The following is a 19787-nucleotide window of genomic DNA, read 5'->3' on the forward strand; positions in this document are numbered from 1 at the left end:
TGAAGCCCTACCCCTTAACATGGTAGTATTAAGAAATGGAGTCCTTGGGAGAAGAAGAGGCTTAGATGAGATAACAAGTACAGAGCCCCATGAGAGTATCAGTGCCCAATCAGGAGAAGAGACATAGGGGTTTCCTCTCTGCCAATTAAGGAGACTGGGGAAGGCAGCTCTCTGGAGTCCAAAGGGAAGGTCCTCACTAAGAACCAAATTCACCGACCAACTGGTACGCAGGTCTTAGACTCTCAGCCAAAGAACTGTGATAAACAAATGTCTGTTTAAGTCATCTAGTCTATGGCATTAAGTTATGGCACTCAAAACTAATTCAGGAGGTTAACTTGTTCTAAGTAACAGCCCCAGATTCATCCAAGATATGTTTTGACTTCAGGCCCTGAACTCTCCACTTGACCAAACCACCAACCATCAGGAAGGTAATTAAGACCTTTGTTTCAATCAATAATACTGCCAGGTGCCTGTGTAGGTCTATAAAATGTCTATCAGACTGTCCCTAAGAAGTTTATAATATAATTAGGGAGGAAGATAAGTAAATCAACCATTATGGGATACAGTGGTAAGTAAAAAGATGGATACGGGTACAATGTGCTTTGGAAATCCCTATGAATGGCTAACATTTACTTACTGTTAGTTTCGTGTAAGTTTTGCTCTGTGTACTTTATCTGATTGTCTCATTGAGGTTTTCATCAATCTCTGAGGAACGTAGTGACATTATTTTACAGATGAAGAACTAAGGCATAAAGAGGTTAAGTAATTTGCCCAAAGTTGCATAGCCAGAAGTTTTGGGATTGGAATTTAAACTAAGGGAATGTTTGGAATTCACTATGTTGTTCTGCAAAAAGGTGCTAAAAGGTACCCAGGACATCAAGGTTCTGTATGAAGTGTGCTTGGAGAGGATTTTGAAAAATGAAGAGGAGACAACTTAGTATAGGGTAATCAATTTTAGACAGAAGGTAAAACATGCCAAAATACAGGGACATGTACATGATGACATGTTAGATGAAATGTCTTCACATAGTATGTAGATGAAAATCATGGAAACAGAATCACCTAACAATGTCAGAAAGCACTCACAAAATTTCTGACTCAGGAGTGTGGCAACGGGACCTAGCTATCTATAACCTTTGGAAAGTTACCTAGGTTCATGACAAGGTTTTGAAAGACCACACATTTTCAGGGTTTCTGAGGAATTTGAGTCATTCTTAGAAACTTCTAGCTACCCATATAGACCCTCTTTGGCCTTAGTCCTGAGGAACTTTTAGCTGTCACTGAAAGATTGTGGATTTACACAGCCTTCAGGATTAGAATGCCTCAGAATACTTCTAAGTAGTTCTTGTTCACTCCAAACCATGAATCCTAATTTCCCCACTCACTTTATCAAAAGTTCTTAAACTGTAGGAATAAACACCTGTGTCTGACTTCACATGCCAGGATAACTAAGACTGGAGCACATAATCATATCATGACATACTCCCAACCTGGTCTGGTGCAGAGAAACTGCCTTGCAAACACCCGTTTCTTTTTTCACGTCCCTTTCCTGAAGACACACTATACTTGACCAGAAATTTCGTCACGATTCTTAAGAACTTGCATTGTGACCACAAATAAGTCTTTATCTTCTTCTCATATTTCCAAGTGCTAGATTCCTGAGCAGTGGCAGGCTTCCTATCATACAGGCCTGGGATTGAGATGCATCTCTGTCACTTACCAGCTCTGACTTCATGCAAAAAGTTACTCACCCTTTCTGAGACCCAATTTACACATCTCCAAAATGAAGATAATGGCTTTTGTGAGGACAAGAAATACTGCATGTAGAAAGAACTTAGTGTAAAACAAATTATGCATAAAATATTTCATTGCTATTGGTCATTGATGTAATGATAATGAAAAAGGAAATGATTATTCTAAATTCTTTAAATACTTCTGCAACATTTATTGAATTAATGAATGGATACATGCAATAAGTCTACTTAGAGAGAACTCCTCAAGTCTATTACAGTGTTCAGATATACAAAATATTTTTGTGTTAATTTCCCTCAAATACTAAAAGAGCATTATATATATATTCATTGTATACATATAAGACAAATTTCTCCATTTTCCAGTTTGCCTGTTTGTCTGACACAGCTGGGTGCATCCATTCATTATATGGGATATTATATTTGAGTTACTCTGGCTTAAAATATATACTACGCATCACTTATCAAGTTCCCCTTGCAGGTGGGTGCTATGGGACACCTTAGACAATAAGAACCTGGAGCATCTGGAACACCCCACAGGCACTCCATGAGCACCAGTTGAAGCAATCGTGCCACATTTATTTAGATACCCTGAGCTCAGAAACCAGCAGTGGATTCAGATATTCACTCAAGTCAGAAGTCACAAGGGCAGCAGCTTAGGATTATAGCTCCAAAGCAAATTTGATTTTTATTGATTTGCAGTTGAACTTCTCATTATAGGGTATAAAGAAGGTATTTCTTTAGAGAAACAATACCAGGAAACCAGGCCAGAAGTAATTCCCCTTACTGATCTAACAAATATTTATTGAAAAACTATTACATTATAGGCTTTAGTGGTATAGTGGTGAATCAAATAAACCCCTATTCCTCTAACACTTGCATTCTAGGAAGGAACACAGACAAAATGAAATAAACAGATAAATACAGAGACCTGGATAAAAAGGCTTCAGGGGATAATTGTGGGAATGGTATTCTGGGTCAAGAGAGGACATACTGCAAAGGCTCTGGGATGGGATTCAGCCAGGCTATGACCCAGCAAGAGGCCAGCACCACAGAAGCAAAGGAAGGAGGAGGAGAGTGGAGGAAGGAAGACGCAACCAGAAGCCAGATCACATGCAAGAACAACCACTGCTCCTTTGCAACTTATGAATACGTTTTCAACATTACCCATTTATTTTCCCTCACTTTACAGAGGGAGAAAGCAAGCCTCAATAAATTGACATGGGTCTAGCACAAAGTGACAGAGCCAAGGCCAGGAGCCAGCTCTTCTGACTCCTTTCTCAGTCCATATACATTCCATGATGCTGCACTTCCCACTTACAGTTCCTATGCTACCAGCCCATTTTGCTCTCCCTACCCCAGTACCATCAGCAAGAGGATATTTGAAAAGGCACACAAAGAAAAGAATCTGGTTACATCCCAGCCTTCATCCTTTTCCACAAAACTACTGAATAGATGTTGAATAGCTCAAGTCCTCTATAGCAGGCCAAGAGTTCACAAGAGACCTGTCCCTGAGAGGCTCTCTTTTCGAATCCACTTTAAGGGACTCACTTGATTAGAAGCCGATAGAGCCGGCAGGAAGCAAAGCCCAGTGTTAAGGAGGCAGCCGAGAAGATGGCACAGAGGGACAAGATAGAAAAAATGTACACATCTTGCCACCTACATTGTTCAATTTTTTTTGGAAGGGATATTCCTCCACTGTGCTAGTTACAGCTGTTTGAATACAGGAGACACAGCCCAGATCATCCAAACCCAAGAGGGGGAGATATGCTATAAAAATCCTCAGAGGAGTTCCACAGAAATCCAAGAGCAGAAACCACAGCACAGCTTGGCTCCATGTAACCTGGGAAATCACAAGGAATGAAAGCTACTCTCTCAAAAACTGCCTCTAACAGGATTTCAGTATCTCTGTATACATCTCATCTGTTTCCTCTTGACTAGGGTGCTCCTTCTGTTTATGTTTTATTCCTGTTCAGTTCAACCTTGATTATGACCTTGACTATGCCCGACCCTTCAAGTATTTTCAGATCCACCCTATTAATGTTGGTGTATCTCTGTATCTTCCAGTTCAAGATAAGGAATTCTGTTAGTTCAAATAATCCAAGTAAACTATCTTTTGGTTCATGGGCTGACTTATGGTCAAAAACTGAAATTCCATGATAAAAAGTGAAATTTTTCAGTGAAGAACACTTTAGTTTGTTTTTAAAGAATAGTTTTAGCTATTCTACTTTGTCTTCCATAATTATTTTACAATAAACTTGTGTACACCTACCAAAATCTTGCTGCAAGTTTGATAGAAATTGTGCTAAATACACACATCAAATTTGGAAATAATTGACATTTTTACTGTGTTTTCTAATTGACAGCACAGTATATCAGTCCATTAGGTTTTCTGTTATTTCTTTCATCTGCATTTTATAGCTTTAAGAATGCAAGTTCTATGTGTGTTTTTCTAAATTTATGCCTATTTCTTCTTCTTTTCATGATTATAAATGTTATTGTGTTTTAGTTTTGGTTTTCACTTCATTATTTCCGATGTGTAGGAATACTGTATCTAATTTACGTATGTTGATCTTGTATCCTGCAACTATGCTAAACTCATTTATTAGTTCTCTGAGTTCTTATTGTTATTTCTTGGAATTCTCTTTAAAAACTATCATTTCATTTGCAATGTTTTTTTCCTTTCTGATTTGATCTTTTTAAATTTACTTTTCTTGTCTTATTGTGCTGGCTAAATCTTCTAATACTATCTTGAATGCAGTAGTGAGAATGAACACCTTTTCTTGTTACTAGTCTTAAGCAGAAAGCACAACATATTTTTCAACAGCATGATGGTACCTATATGTTTTATGCAGATGATCTTTATTACACAGAGAAATAGTTCCCTTTATTAATTGGAGAGTTTTTATCACAATACTTTTTCAGTATCAATTAACATTATCATGTGATCTTTCTTTTTTAGACAGTTCATATAGTGGATTAACTTGGTCGATTTTTTTTTTTAATACTAAACCAGTCTTCCATCCCGGGAATAAATTCACTTAGTCGTGGTTTACATCTCTTTTTATATATTGCCAAATTTTATTCTCTCTTGTTTTAAGAATTTTTGCCTATATATTCTTGAGGAATGTTACCCTGTAGCCTTACTTTTGTCAGGTTTTGATAATAGGTTATATGAGCCTCATAGAATAAGTAGGAAAGTGTTTCTTTTATTTTCTGGAAAAGATTGTATAAATTGATGTTCTTTTTTTTCTGCAAACATTTAATAGAATTCTCCAGTGAAACAATCTGGGCCTGGAAATTTCTCTTGAGGGAGATTTTTAATTACAAATTAAATCTCTTAATTGTTATAGGGTTATTCAAATGTCCTATTTCATGTTGAATTAGTTGTGGTAGTTTGTGTGTTTTGAGAAATTGACCATTTTGTCTAAGCTATCAAATTTCTGTATGCAGAGTTGCTAGTTATAACCCCTTATTATCTCTTTGATATTCTTGTTTCACTCTTGACATTGATAATTTTATTCTCTTTGTCAGTCTTGCTAGAGGTTTATCTATTTAATTGACCCTTTCAGAGAATCAGGCTTTTGTTTTATTAATTTTATCCATTTATAAAAATTGATTTCAACTATTACCTACAATTTTTCCTTTCATCTGCTCATGTTAGGTCTTTTTTCCTTAGTTTTTTGAAGCAGAAACTTAGATTATTGATTTGAGACTTTCCCTCAATATATATGATCACTTTTATTTTAGTGCTATACATTTCCCTTTCAGCACTGTTTTAGATAAACCCCACACATTTGTATATGCTATGCTTTTCTTTATGTTCAGTTCAATGTGCTTTTTAATTTCTTTGAGACTCCCTCTTTGATCCATGATTTATTTAGAAGTATATTATTTAGTTTCCAAGTGTTTAGAGATTTTTTTATATAATCTTTTTACTATTGATTGCTACTTTGATGCTATCGTAGTCAGAGAATATATTCTATGATTTCAACTCCTTTAGATTTGATGAGGTTGGTTTTGTGGCTCAGAGTATTGGAGAGATCAGTACCTAAAAGAACATGTATTTTGCTGTTATTAGATAGAGTGTACTATAAATGTTGTCTATGTTCTGTTTATTGATGATGATGTTGCATTCTTCTAGATCTTTCCTGCTTTATTCTGTCTACTTATTCTGTCTATTATTGAAAGAATGATGTGGAATCTCTGACTAAACTTACAGATTTGTCCACTTCCGCTTTCAATTCTGTCAGTTTTTATTGAAAGTATTTTTTAGCTCTGTTGCTTGGTGCATTCACCTTTAGACTGCTATATCTTCCTGGTAGACTGAATATTTATCAATGTCCTTCTCTTTCCCTGACCATTTTCTTTACTCAGAATTTCACACTTTTATTAATTTATATAGGATAGCATTTGAGGAATCACAGCAACACTTGGACTATCCAGCTATGTCTGTTAGATAGACCAGTAGGGGCAGAGGCTTCCTTCTCTTTAAAGTGGTTGCTCTTCTAAACCCACCCTGGCCTTCCTACAGTAAGACATCTGGGGACAACTATGGACTCCATAGAATTAGACAACTCTTCATAGAGCCCTGTTCAAATGAGGCAGCATGCTTACACATAGGAAACTATGGGATTTATCTATCTAACAACTGTGATAGCTCACATGTGTTGAGGTTATGATTGTTAAGATTTAAGTCTCATTTTTTAATGAAACATATTTGGCAGCCTCCTGTTCATTAAGATTAATTTTTTTATTATTGGGTATTTATTTCCAGAGTCTACTGCCTTTCTAATAAATCAACACCATATTTGATATTATTCAGTAAATCAAGAGAGAAGTGTCCACTGTGATCATGAAAAACACATAAAACAGTGGTGTATTGTAAATGTTAAACAATTTCAAAAATAGCAACAATGCTTTGATTCTTATCTTATTGATATAAATGGTTACCATACATAAAACTATATCAAGATTCCAAGGCGAGTTCATGAAATGTTTTTGGAAGAGACACACACAGCTGCCTCTCATATGAGAGGGTATGGGCTGGTTTCCACACAACACTGTATCAAGGGAGTAGAGAGGGGCTAGTCAAGACAGAGAGGAATGGCAAGGCACTGGCAAACTGGGACCACATTTCCTATCTAAACCACTGAGCAGGGTAGAAGTGGCCTACGATCTCCAATTAATAGTTACATAAAGAATGTGGCTCAAACTCTTTAGTCTGGTAATCAAAATACATGTATTTTCTTGTTCCTTCTTACTCTTTAGCTAGTTTCTAGCTCTCTCACACTTGCTCACCATAATCCAGCTGCACTGGATTGTCTGTGCCTTTGAGTATAGACCAAGGAGTGGGATAGCTGGGTCAAATAGTGGTTCCATTCCCAGTTTTCCAAGGAATCTCTATACTGCTTTCCAGATTGGCTGCACCAATTTGCCGTCCCACCAGCAATGTATAAGTGTGCCTTTTCCCCACATCCTCACCAACATTTATTTGTTGTTTGTATTCTTAATAGCTGCTATACTGACTGGAATGAGATGAAATCTTAGAGTAGTTTTGATTTGCGTTTTTCTAATTGAAATGTTGAACATTTTTTCATATATTTGTTGATTGATTATATATCACCTTCTGAGAAGTGTCTGTTCAGTTTCTTGGCCCATTTATTGATTGGGTTATTTCTTTATTTTATTTTGGTGTTAAATTTTTTGAGTTCTTTTATATATCCTAGAGATTAGTGCTATATCTGATATGTATGTGGTAAAAATTTGTTCCCAAAAGGTAGGCTCTCTCTTCACCTCACTGATTATTTCTTTTGCTGAGAAAAAGCTTTTGAGTTTGGATTTATCCCATTTATTGATTCTTGATTTCAATTCTTGTGCTATAGGAGTCTTATTAAGGAAACTGGGGCCTAATCTGACATAAAGAAGATTTGGGCCTACTTTTTCTTCCAATAAGCACAGTGTCTCTGGTTTAATTCCTAGGTTCTTGATCCACTTTGAGTTGAGTTTTCACATCAATGTTTACAGCAGAACAATTCACAATAGTTAAACTGTGGAACCAACCTAGATGCCCTTCAGTTGATAAATGGATTACGAAAATGCAGTATATATACACAATGGAATACTATTCAGCATTAAAAGAGAATAAAATCATGGCATTTGCCATGGATGGAGATGGAGAATATAATGCTAAATAAAGTTAGCCAATCCCCCCAAAACAAATGCTGAATGTTTTCTCTGATAAAAAGATGTCGATTCATAATGAAGTTGAGGGGTGGGGAGCATGGTGAATTAGGGGAACTCTAGATAGAGCAAAGGGGAGGGAAGGGAAGAAAGGAGTCATGGGGTAGGAAAGACAGTACGTGTATGAAGACACAAATGGTGTGACTCTTCTTTGTGTACAACCAGAGAGATGAAAAATGTGCTGTATATGTGTAATATGAATTATAATGCATTCTGCTGTCATACATAACAAATTAGAATTTTAAAAAATCAATAAAAGTCCAACATTTCATGGCACAACAAATATTGTTGTAAGCATTATACATATATTCAGTAATTTCATCCATAAAAATAAGTTTCTTCATATCCCCATTTTATAGATGATAAAACTAAGACCAAGAGGATATGAGATTACACAATTTACAAGATTTGCAAGGTCCAATAGCTGATAAGTGATGGAGCCAGGCATTTAGCAGCACCAGACATTTATCATCTGTGCTCTTTCTGTGTCCTCCCTTACTGGTGGCAGTCATGGGAAAACAAACACTTCCAAGTACATTTTTGACTGCAGTAACTAAATGCCCTCACTGACCTATAATGCAGGTCACTGAGGGACCATTAGCTATCTGCATGAGGCTGCAGCCATGGAGAATTTATAGAGAAAAGCAAAGTGTTTAATTAAGTGGTTGTTGAAAACACCCACCCTGCATAAATAGATTCTGGCAACAGAGGTGCTTTTGTTGCTGCCAGAGTCCTGCCACAGGTCATTAACATCTTGATAGATTTGAGGCTCTTTTAAGCCTGAATACTTTCACCCAAGGACAGATGCAAGGCTTACTGGGCTTTGCTTTGCATTGCTTGGAGGCTGAGGGGTGCAGAGACAGGACTACACATGGACTCTGCTAGTGTCAGAAACTCTATCAAATTAAATTTGAGTCAAGCTCATAATTAGGTTCAAAGCCATAACATGTGCCATACACTGTGTGGAGTACCGGAAGGTGAGGCGAGATAGGCTAGAATTAAGTGAATCTAAATGCTTTCTCAATGTGCATGATGACTATACTCGTTACAAAAGGAGTCCAAGGAAGGGAGGTGAGATTATTCCTGTTGAGGTCATATGGAATGGTTCTTTGGACTTGGTATTCCTGCTGGACAGGAGAGATCTAGGCCAGTAAACAAGCAGGGAAACGCATTCATGTTAAAGGAAATCAGGTGATGAGTAAAACCATGAGGCCAAGACATAGCATCAGAAATTTGGGGAAACACCAGACTCTTTATTTTAAGTGATTATTTCTAAAGGTAAATAGGGCTGGAGTGAGTAATTCAGTCTTACATACAGGGTCTTAAAAATGCAATGAAATTGTATGGAGATAGTGAGGACCCATGCAAGTGCATGGGCCGTGAGCATGAGAGTGATCTGGATAAGTGCTTTTTAAATTATAAGGTGCACAGGAATCCTGTGACAATGCAGGTTCAGGTGTAGGAGGGCCTGAGGGATGGGACTTGAGGGTCAGCATTGCTAACAAGCTCCCAGGGACCATGGTGCTGCTGATCCCAGGACCACAATTAGAATATCGGGAATCTGGAATACCAGGAAGTGTGCAAAAAATGGTGTTAGGTAGAACAGTTCAGAATATTAACTTAAGTTGCATAGTAGATTTATCCTTCAATCCGTTGTGACTATAAATCTCTGCTTTCCAGGTTTTGGGTCTTTTACCCTTTTAATTATTATTAGTAGTATTTTCCATTACAGTTAATTCAGCAACCCTTATAACATTAGTAGACTGACAGGATCAAAGTGTGATTGCCTTTAGTCCATCAGTATCATTCACCATTCCCCACAGGTGTCTGAGTCTTTTAGTGATTTCTGGGCAAAGACTAAATAAAGTCAAATCAACAGCACAAGTCAGAGAAAGATCTGGAGAGGAAAAGAGGAAAAGGTCTCCAATGAACCTCTGACCCTTGTCCCTGCAAACAAAAGACAATCAACAGAGAAACTAGACACAGGCACAAAGATCATTTAACCAATTTAAACTGCAGTGATCGCTGTGTCAGAAGATGAAAAATCACAAAAGGCAGCGAGAGCAGTGTAATAAGAAGACAGCGAGGCTGGGAGGGAGGTGTCATGCAGTCAAGCTCTCCTGTGACCCTTAATAAGTGGTTGCCCCTGGACAGGTCATTTAATCTCTGGATTTCTTCATCCATAAAATAAAGCCAATAGTTCCTCCTGGCCTTGTCCCCTGGGTCTGTTTGAGGAGAGCAAGCGTGAAAGTGATCCCAAAGCAGTGCTGGGAGGATCAGAGGCAGCCCAGGCCTTGAAGATGCTTCTTAGTCACCTGTTCCTCAACATTCCTTTGACTCCCAGGCTCTCTTTGTTTTTAATTAAAGATTTGGGAGAGCTCTTTCTTCTGGAAACATCTTTCTAAACACTTCCGCTTACATCACCAAGTCCAAGTCCAAGAAACAGAATTCTAATTTTTCAAACATGTTTCTGCCAGAGGAGCTACAGTGGGCTCGGCAGGGGATGCCCACTATGAAAGAGGCAGCCCTTGCCCATCACGGGGCTGTGATGTAATAACAAGGCACACATGGGATCGTTGCTCAATAGGAAAGGATTATTTTTAGCAAAAGTCAGGGCAGCATAAAGGGTTACAGCTTTATCACTGCCACTTTAGAGCTATGATGCTCTTCCTAGCCTTGATTCCCTTTTCTACAAACTGGAGGTAACACTTCCTGCCTCAGACCATTGCCAGGAAGTTCAACTAAGACAAAGTGCTTTTAAACTACAAAGTGCTACAGAAATGTTACTATTTTATCAAAAAACATATTCAGATTCATCTTGGTACCAGGGATTGAAACCAGGAGCACTTAACCACTGAACCACATCCCTAGCCCTTTTTAAAAATGTTTTACTTAGAGACAGGGTTGTTTTACTTAGAGTTGCTCAGGCCCTTGCCAAATTGCTGAGGCTGGCTTTGAACTCACAGTCCTCCTATCTCAGCCTCCCAAACCTCTAGGATTACGGGTATGCTCCACTGTGCCCCACTCACCATATATTTTCATTTCTCTTTCCAACTACAAAGTCTTACTCCGCCCCAATAATAGACATCCCTACTCAATGCTTCAATTTTAGAAGAATAACAATAAGCCCTTAAATCTGGTTAATGTGGGTAGCTATTGACAGTTTGAAAAGTACTGAATAACAGGTAAACAATTGAGTAGCTTTACAAAAACTATATTGTAACTAAGAAAAATACAAGGAAAAAAAAGAAGTACCATTTAGAGATAATCAAAATTATATGCATTATCTCCATGTAATGGCAAATGCATGGTCAGACCAACTTATCACAGTGCTGGGCACATTTCAAAAGCTCAATAAATGTTATTATTAAAATATAACAACCCTTAGCAAAAATGCATGAAAAAAGGTGGAATAACATAACACCAAAAATTAACAGTGGATGTTTTTCATAAGCCGTGAATTTTTTATGATCCAAAGAACATATTAAAACAAACTCCCAAATTAATAGAGAAAAAATAACCCCTACCCAAGTTCATGAAGCTACACTGGTAGGAACTAGAGGATCCCAAGTCTCCTAATTACAAATCTACCCACTTTCTATGACATCATTTTCCTACTTTAATTCTATATCTGTATGTTTAATATAGACAATGAATTGGATTTCACATTCCTATTATAACAAAGTCCTAGGATAGAAACCGGGCAGGTTGGAGAAAAGTAGATAATTAAACACATTCTAAGTATTTTTCACAAAGATGAAGAGTAAGAATTACTTGATCCCAGCCACCATAGGCAAGTCTTCTCATTTAGCAATAATAAAAATAATGATGATGAATCCCCACCCCCACCACTTCAGCCTAATGTGTGCAGGGGAAGATTCCATCTCCTCCTGCCTCCTGAACCACTGTAGCTAAGATATCTCAGAGTATATGGTGCTGAAGAGCCACTTCACTGCTATCATATCATCCTCTCAGAGACACCAGAAAGTGTCAAGATGGTCTTCTCGGCATTGGCTTAATGGATCACTTCTCAAGACACATACACAATTTCTTAAAGTGTGCTTTTCCATAGGGCCAAGAAAGAGATTGAGAAGATGAGGTCAGAGCTAAACAAACACTATCTTATCTTTATTGCTCTAGAGGCATATAAATCTCCTTGATACACCAGGCAGAAGACCTGGCTCCTTTTAGGACACTTCTTGGGATATTCATTATGGTTTCAGCTAAACTGGGATCTAGCTTGGATCTGGGTTCATTGGATATAGCACTCCAGTTCTCCTCCTGGCTTCTCTATCCAGGCTTTGTGTCCTTTTTCCAAATGCCTTCAAAGTATTTTTCTAATTTACTGAGTAATATACCCATACAATTTAGAATACCATAAAATACTTCAACTGAATTCATTTGAATGCCATCCTTGGAAAATTGCTTTACTTAATTTCTTTTTATGTCCTAAGCTTCTACATAAGGCACTGTTTTAATAAACAAGCATTCCAAAATCCATTTAAAAAAATACTTTTGAAGACAGGATCTGGATCCATATGTAAAACTGCCTATTCAACCTCTCCACATGGGTGCTCTATGGATACCTCAAAATCATATTTTCCAAAATTGTAATCAACAGGTACTATAACAGGTGAATGGTAAGATTGTTGGGAAGACTAGGTGAGACTGTGTGCATAAAGTAATTTCTATCATGTTTGTCTTATGATGGCTTCTCAAAGAAGTTGAATTATCATTTTCTTCAAAACTTGGAATAGTAGCCGGCAATCCATCGGGTTTCCAGGCCAAAACCCAAGAGTTGCCATGAATTTTCCTCATATGAAACACAAAGATCCACAAAGCCCAGCTATGCTATATGTTATATGCTCCGTGTTAAATGATGAAATTCCTTTTAGTGTTTCTCATTTAAAGAGGGGACCATGTTAATCTTTTGCAGTAGAGGGCACCAGAGTGATATTTCAGGAAGAGGAGCCTGTTGTCATTTCCAGCTGGGGTCAGCAAGATGGATAAGAGCCAGCAAAGTCTGTCTCTACCTCAGGTCCAGAAAACAATCTCTTTGCAACCATGTAGCCTTGGACATACTGCAATAACATTTCTCTTATTGCCTCTGTGCATACTTTATGCATCCATTCATCAATGAAAAAGGTAACTTTTGATGAATTATATAATAACTTCTTAATGTAAGAATAGTATTTCCTCAATTTTTAAAATAGTATTGTGATGTTAGACCTGCAGACAGGATATGCTTTTAAATTTCACCATCATTTTTAACATTTTCCATTACTTTCTTAAGTTTTGAAAATCAACAAATAATAAATCAAGAAATAAAGCTCTGACCCGTGGTGTTTACCAATTTCCACAGTGTAATGTTGTCACTGTGGCTGAATTTAAGTTGCCAACATAATAGCAGTGAATGGGGAGTTAGGAAGAAATATGTCATAGCACAACATAATTGATATTTCATTAAGCAAATATAATGGTCAAAGTTACCCCAGGAGCATGAATAACAAGAAAATGAAATAAAATAATCATAAAGTGGTGAGTTTTGACTATATATTTATTTTTATTTTACATTATATTTTTATGAAAATTTTATACAAATTAGTTTTAATAATAACTGGTTCTTAAAATTCCTGAAGCTCACCAATCACCTCTTATGAGCTAGTGTAAATCAACTTTAATACACCATTTGGTAAGACCCTGACTGATACTGTACAAGTAAATATCTGTCACCCAACCTTCTACACATTGGTTTGTCCTTGACATTTCAAACACATGAAGGTCAAATATCCTAATCTACTATTTCATGACAGCAAAGCTCTGAAGATAGCAGATCTTTACCATATTTTAGACCTGGACCTGCCATCTATAGTTTTATTTATCTTACTTTGAATCACACATTTCCCTTCAAAATAATTACTATATTTAATTAAGGGGGAGGTTATCTTAGATTCTTACATTTCTACTTGGGACATAAAATAATAAATAATATGCATTGTTTTACTTTTTCGGGGGAGGTGCCAGGGATTAAACCAAGGGAGTGTTTAGCCACTGAGCCACATCCACATTTTTTTTTTTTTTTGAGACAGGGTCTCACTCAGTTGCTGAGGTTGGCTTTGAACTTACAATCTTCCAGCCTCAGCCTCCTAGTCATTGGGAAAATAGGTATGCACCAATACGCCCAGCTTGTTTTACCATTCTAAAATCTGAAAAATTCTCAGTTTGAATTCACATCAGTTTCCAAAGATTTTAAATAACTGATTATGGGCTTATACTGATCTTCATAAAATGTCAATACATTTGCTTTTTGCCAACCCTTCAGTGTCTTCACATCATTAATGGGATAGAATCTCAGTTTTTTTAGCATAATGCAAAAGGCCCATAAGCATTTACTTCTCCAATTTCTCCTCCTGAGATTCCCACGTTGTCCTCCTCCATCAAACTATTTCTAGGAGTCTGACCAACCATGACTAATGACTGAATTGAGCTCATCAATCACTGCACACCTGCATCTTACACATTTTGGAAAGAATCAGAACCCAGTCAGCCTCATGACTACTAGAGGGGTGTTGTCCATCTTCCCTGCTCTATCACATCTACCTCTCCATCTAGCCATTTCATGCACCCCAACCTCCATTTCTCATTTGTAAAATGGTGATCATAAAAGCAACAAGGTGCAGGAAGTTGAAGCAAATTTACAAATGTAAACATATGCTTTAATGTGCCATGTATATTAAAAGGCCTTTTACATTCATCATTCTGAAACTGGAATTCTTATTTAAAAGCAGATATACTTCGAATTACTGGAAGAGCAACCAGAGAAATCTCATCTCCATGCAGGAGCTGAGAGTCAATATGCATGAAGCCCCATCATACACAGAAGTGTTATGAGAGGGTCTTGTGTGGTTGGTGGGATTAAAGAAGTTGGTCAACATTGAGGATTTTATAATTCATGGGACCTGAATGAATGAGTCTCTCTTCTCTATAAAATAAAGAAGCAAGGGGCAGGGTAGTCCCAGGCTCTCTCTTTCTGAGCTTGTATGTTTGTTTGTTTGATTTGGTTTTTATTGTTTTGCTGTTGCTGTTTTAGCAGTCCGTTTTGTTTGTTTTTATTGCTACTGTTTCTTTTCCCTTTCCCCATATTGATGTCCCACAATCTCTAATCAAACAAACAAAAAGACTTAACTATTCAAGACCTTTGGAAGCTTCTGTCAACCCTCCTCTTTCTGACAATGGGGCCTCCCTCCTGTGTCTGAACAGTCACAGTGACTGAGCCTCATTCATTTAGTTCAGAAGACAGCCCTTCCCATTGCACAAGACCCCAAAGGACAAGCTTTAAGGTTTAAGTAGCAAAGAGAAGAAAGTAGCAATTCTCACCATGGTGGAAATGACTAAAATCAGAACCTTTCTTGAAACCATCTTTTAATTGGAAGGAGAAATTAAAGAATTATGGCAGAGAGGCAGACTGAAAAGAATACCAAACCCATCTCATATAAAGTGAGATCGGTTCCAAACTGTAGGAAAGAAATGTGAAAGCAAACATGATTGCATGGAACCCCATGTACACAAGATAGATCACTCATTTTTGTCCTTAATTTAGATGAGTACCAAAAAATAAAGGAGAAATGGAAAATGAGTCTATAGATAGGCTTTACCCATTTCAGAACTTCTTATTAGATTCAAAACTGGGTTTAAAGTTTGGGTCTTTGGGACATAGCTGTTCATATTTATCTGAAAACTAATGATTGTAGTTCATATTAAGTCAAGCACCTAGAATTATGGTGCTAAGCTTGCATGCAGATTGAACAATCTGATTTATCTTTGGACTACTTATATCTGCAAGTCTTTATAATCACTAAACAAACATCAAACAAACAAAAAGGCACATTTTTATACAAATAAAACCAAACTTTTAAAATATACAATATTAATTAAGTTAATGGTCCATCATTTGAGAACTCAAAAAGGGTTACAACTAGATTTTGAAAGGCTATATTTGTGTATTCTTCCTTATAAGAGAGATGCATTACCAAAACAAATTAGGTTAAGAATTTACTTTTGATTGTACCTCTAGAATCTATGTGGACATCGTCCTAATTAAAGTAGGGTTTATATTTGCTTAAGTCAAATTTTACTCTGTGTAAGGAGAATGGGGGGTAGGAATAAAATGGAGACTGTTAAAAGTAAATTATTGAAAAGCCTGAATTATAGGCTTCCCTTTTCATTAAAGTCAACTCAGAAATGATAGAGGTGGAATAGGATGCAAATGAAGGTAGAGACAACAAAAGATGAAGAAGGGGAAAGGGAAGGAGAAGATGGAAAGGAAGATGGAGAGGAGGAGGATGGAGAAGCAGTCTTTAATTGATAGTTCATGCTTGGGAATAGAGGAGGACACTAAAGTAAATCTCACTATCGTGTATATCCAAAAGACACTAATTAAAAAAAAATACTATAAGTAAATAACAGAAAGAGTTCAGTAGAGAGAAGGGAACAGGAGGGAGGAGGGTAAAGAAAAGAAAATTACTGGGGGCTGAATTAGAGCACATTACATTCGATGCTTTTATAATTATGTAAAAATGAATCCTAATCTTATGTATAATGAAAATATATTTAAAAAGAAAAGAAAATCCTCTATGTTATAGACACTTTGCAGATATTATCTTATTTAGTCTTCTAAAGAACCATTTTATAGATGAAGAAACAAAGACTCAAATTGGACAGGCAAGTTGTATTTCAAAAGTTCTATTCATCCAATTCTGGGAACCCATTTGAAAGAATAGTATAAAATAGAGATTAATCAGACAGACTCACAGGTAGTTTGGCTCTATTTCCCGTTAGTTGAGGCATGTGTTCTGCTGGCCTGGGATGTTAAACTTTCAAGTGTTGCCCTCTTTCAACTGAGTTAAATATGTCTGACTTAACTAAATTATTCTTCCCTCATAGCATAGGAATCACTGAGCCTCTCTGTGGGATTCTTTGGCAATCAGGTTACCAGGTCAGAAAACAGAAGTTATTGAAAACATTAAGTGTCATAGAAGGATATTCACATTTTCCATTTAATATTATGTGTTCTGTCGTAAATAAATAAATTAATTAATTAAATAAAAGAGTCGCCTCTTTCCCTTATCATGTGGATATTTTGCTTTTTATTGTAAAAAACATGAAATCACTAATATTCACTGGGTGGGTAAAGAAAGGGTCACTCACACAATAGTTTCTAGGCACAACAAAAAAGTAAACATCTGCATGCTGAAAATTTGCAATGAGAACTCTCATCACTAAGATAAGCCTTGAGGGGTAAATGCGGGAGGGTAATAATATAAGGACTTATGTGTTAGACTTGTTTTTTATCCTAATTTCCACAGGTGGCCTGGTATGCCTTCTTATATGGCTGACTGTACATAAAATACAATTTAAACTATACAAGTTGATCCATTAATTCCCTTTCCTACTCAAAGCAATTCAGGGAAGGTACCATTCTTGAAGTTGCACATTTATTCTACACACTGCCAGCCTGAGATCTTAACCTTGAACTCTACTTTCTTGCCATTACACTGGAATGGAATGATTAATAGCCCAACATGGTTATAGGAAATGAGACTAGAACTAGAGATTTAGGAAGTTAATGCATCAGTCATTGAGAGCCATGCCACAGGCCTGCCCTGAAGTAGTCTTAGTAATGGCCAAACAAGAGGACCAGCCCAGATAACAGCAGGAAAAGTCCAAACTGGCCATTTGATCAGCCATGAGACAGAAGGAACTTGTGTTCCTAGATGGAAAAGCCAATCAATTCTTATATAGCAACCAGAAGACAATCTATCAGAGGTTCATTTCTTTTTCTGCTATAGTGATGTCAAGGAAAACATTTCCACTCTAGTTCCTTTGGCCATAGCTACTCACTCTGTCAGGAGCCAGAAGCCTTGAATGGTCTCTCCATAAGTCTCAGCTATGTGGCCTTTCAAGTCCTCCAGGGCAGTCTCAATGGCCCCTGGCTGCAGGGAAGGAGAAAATACCTAGTTTAGAGAAGATTAGGCCACTTTGTTAGAATATCCCAGATTTGTTAGATTAACCCAGCCGTTCCTCCACAAAGCAATTCAGGGAAGGTACCATTCTTGCAGTTGCACATTTATTCTACACACTGCCAGCCTGAGATCTTAGCCTTGAACTCTAGTTTTTACCAATTTGCTGAGCATTGGTGAAGCAAAAGTAATCCAAGTTTTCCTCCTACTTTCTCATGCAAATGCAGACAGCCATTTTCAGAGGACCAATTTTACCAAGTATGTTAATCAGGAAATTTCAAGTATTTAGAACTGTATACATTTTTAAATCAAACCTTTCTCTTAGGAGAGTACTTCAATAAAACAGAATAGCATTTTTCTTCCAATGCTTTGATCATAAATTTTAGCTCATTCTGAGAGATGAGCTTTTTTTTTTTTTTACCTTTTTGCCTCACTTTCTTGGCTCTTTCCCAAATAAGTGTTTCTGCTTACTGGCCTAGTTCTACTTATTGATCGATACCTATCCTAATGAAGCCTGAACTAGACTGGCAGTGAGTCTAGATAGGTAAATCAAGTCAGATCTGATCAGGGAGGCCAATTTGAGTCCAGAAAGTTGGAGAAGGATTGAAATGATAATGCCTTCAGAGACCTTCATTCACCCTCACCAAGATAACCTGCCCCTGCTCCAACCTGCTGCTAAGGTAACCTGTCCCAGGGATTGTCCCTCCCTAAGGGAGTTGTTAATTAGGCCCTCTTCCTGTCCAGATCATTTCTCCCCAACCCCTCCAGCCCACCTGTTTCCCACCTTTTGGCCATCCTACCGAGGATCTCCTGGGCCTAGTCCCTGCTCAGGAAGAAAAAGATAAGGGGAAGAGACCAGGAGAACAAAGGAATCCTAAGACATATAAAAAAAGGCAAAACCCCTCACTTCTTGGGATACCAGGATACTAGCTATGGCCCCCTTCTCCCTCCAGGGAGAAGTCTATGTTACCCTTTTTAAACAAACCCTGCTTTATATTCTTGCCTCAGCATGCTTCCCTAATGTTGTACTTCAACAGGTGAGGGAGCAGAATTCATCACTGGTAACTAAGAGTATCACTGATAAGTTCATACTTTCTAGCTCAAAGATCATAAACTTTGGTGCACATGGAAATCACCTGGAGTATGTGTTGGAATACATATTTATGGGATCATCCCAGAATTTCTTATTCTGTCAGTCTGGGTCAGGAAAAAGATAATTTGTATTTCCAACAAGTTCCCAGGTGATGTTGTCAGTGTGAAGTTTGTACTTATAAGAATCAATGCCTTCAAGGCAACTATTCTCAGTCCTTGGTTGCACACCAGAATTGCCAGGGAGGTTTGAAAAATCCTAACACCAAGGATGCAGACTAGAACGAGTATACCAGAAATTCAGTGGATGGGGCCCATGTCTAAGTATACCAGGAAATTTAAAGCATCCCAGATTATCCCTATACCCAGTCAAGGTGGAGAACCACTATAGCCTGAGACTTATAAAATCTAAGCTGTTTTATTTTATTGATAAGAAGAGATTACAAGAAAATTGACCCTTCATTTTTGGGTATCTAACATGGTGCTGACTTTGTTCCCAGCACTGGGCTGCAGTAATGACAATTCAGTTGTAATATCTCATATGTATTCTCTGTATAATAGGACTTTAATACCAAATATCTAAACTGCTGTAAATATTAACATTCCTAATCCTCTTAGTATAAGACCCTCCTCTCACAAAAGGAAACAGGGACCCTAGCCTGGCCAGGACTGATTCAAATACCTG

General features: G+C 37.4%; 1 protein-coding gene across 1 annotated transcript in view; it reads right to left on the reverse strand.

Annotated features, from left to right (window-relative positions):
* Tprg1 (tumor protein p63 regulated 1) overlaps positions 1-19787 on the reverse strand; it is a 104394-nt gene that overhangs the window by 75147 nt on the left and 9460 nt on the right. Inside the window, exon 2 of the mRNA XM_026389410.2 lies at positions 17895-17986. Coding sequence (XP_026245195.2) covers positions 17895-17986 — 92 coding nt within the window. The remainder of the gene's footprint in view (positions 1-17894; positions 17987-19787) is intronic.

Source organism: Urocitellus parryii, chromosome 2 (genome assembly GCF_045843805.1).
Source record: "Urocitellus parryii isolate mUroPar1 chromosome 2, mUroPar1.hap1, whole genome shotgun sequence".
NCBI classification, from domain to species: Eukaryota; Metazoa; Chordata; class Mammalia; order Rodentia; family Sciuridae; genus Urocitellus; species Urocitellus parryii.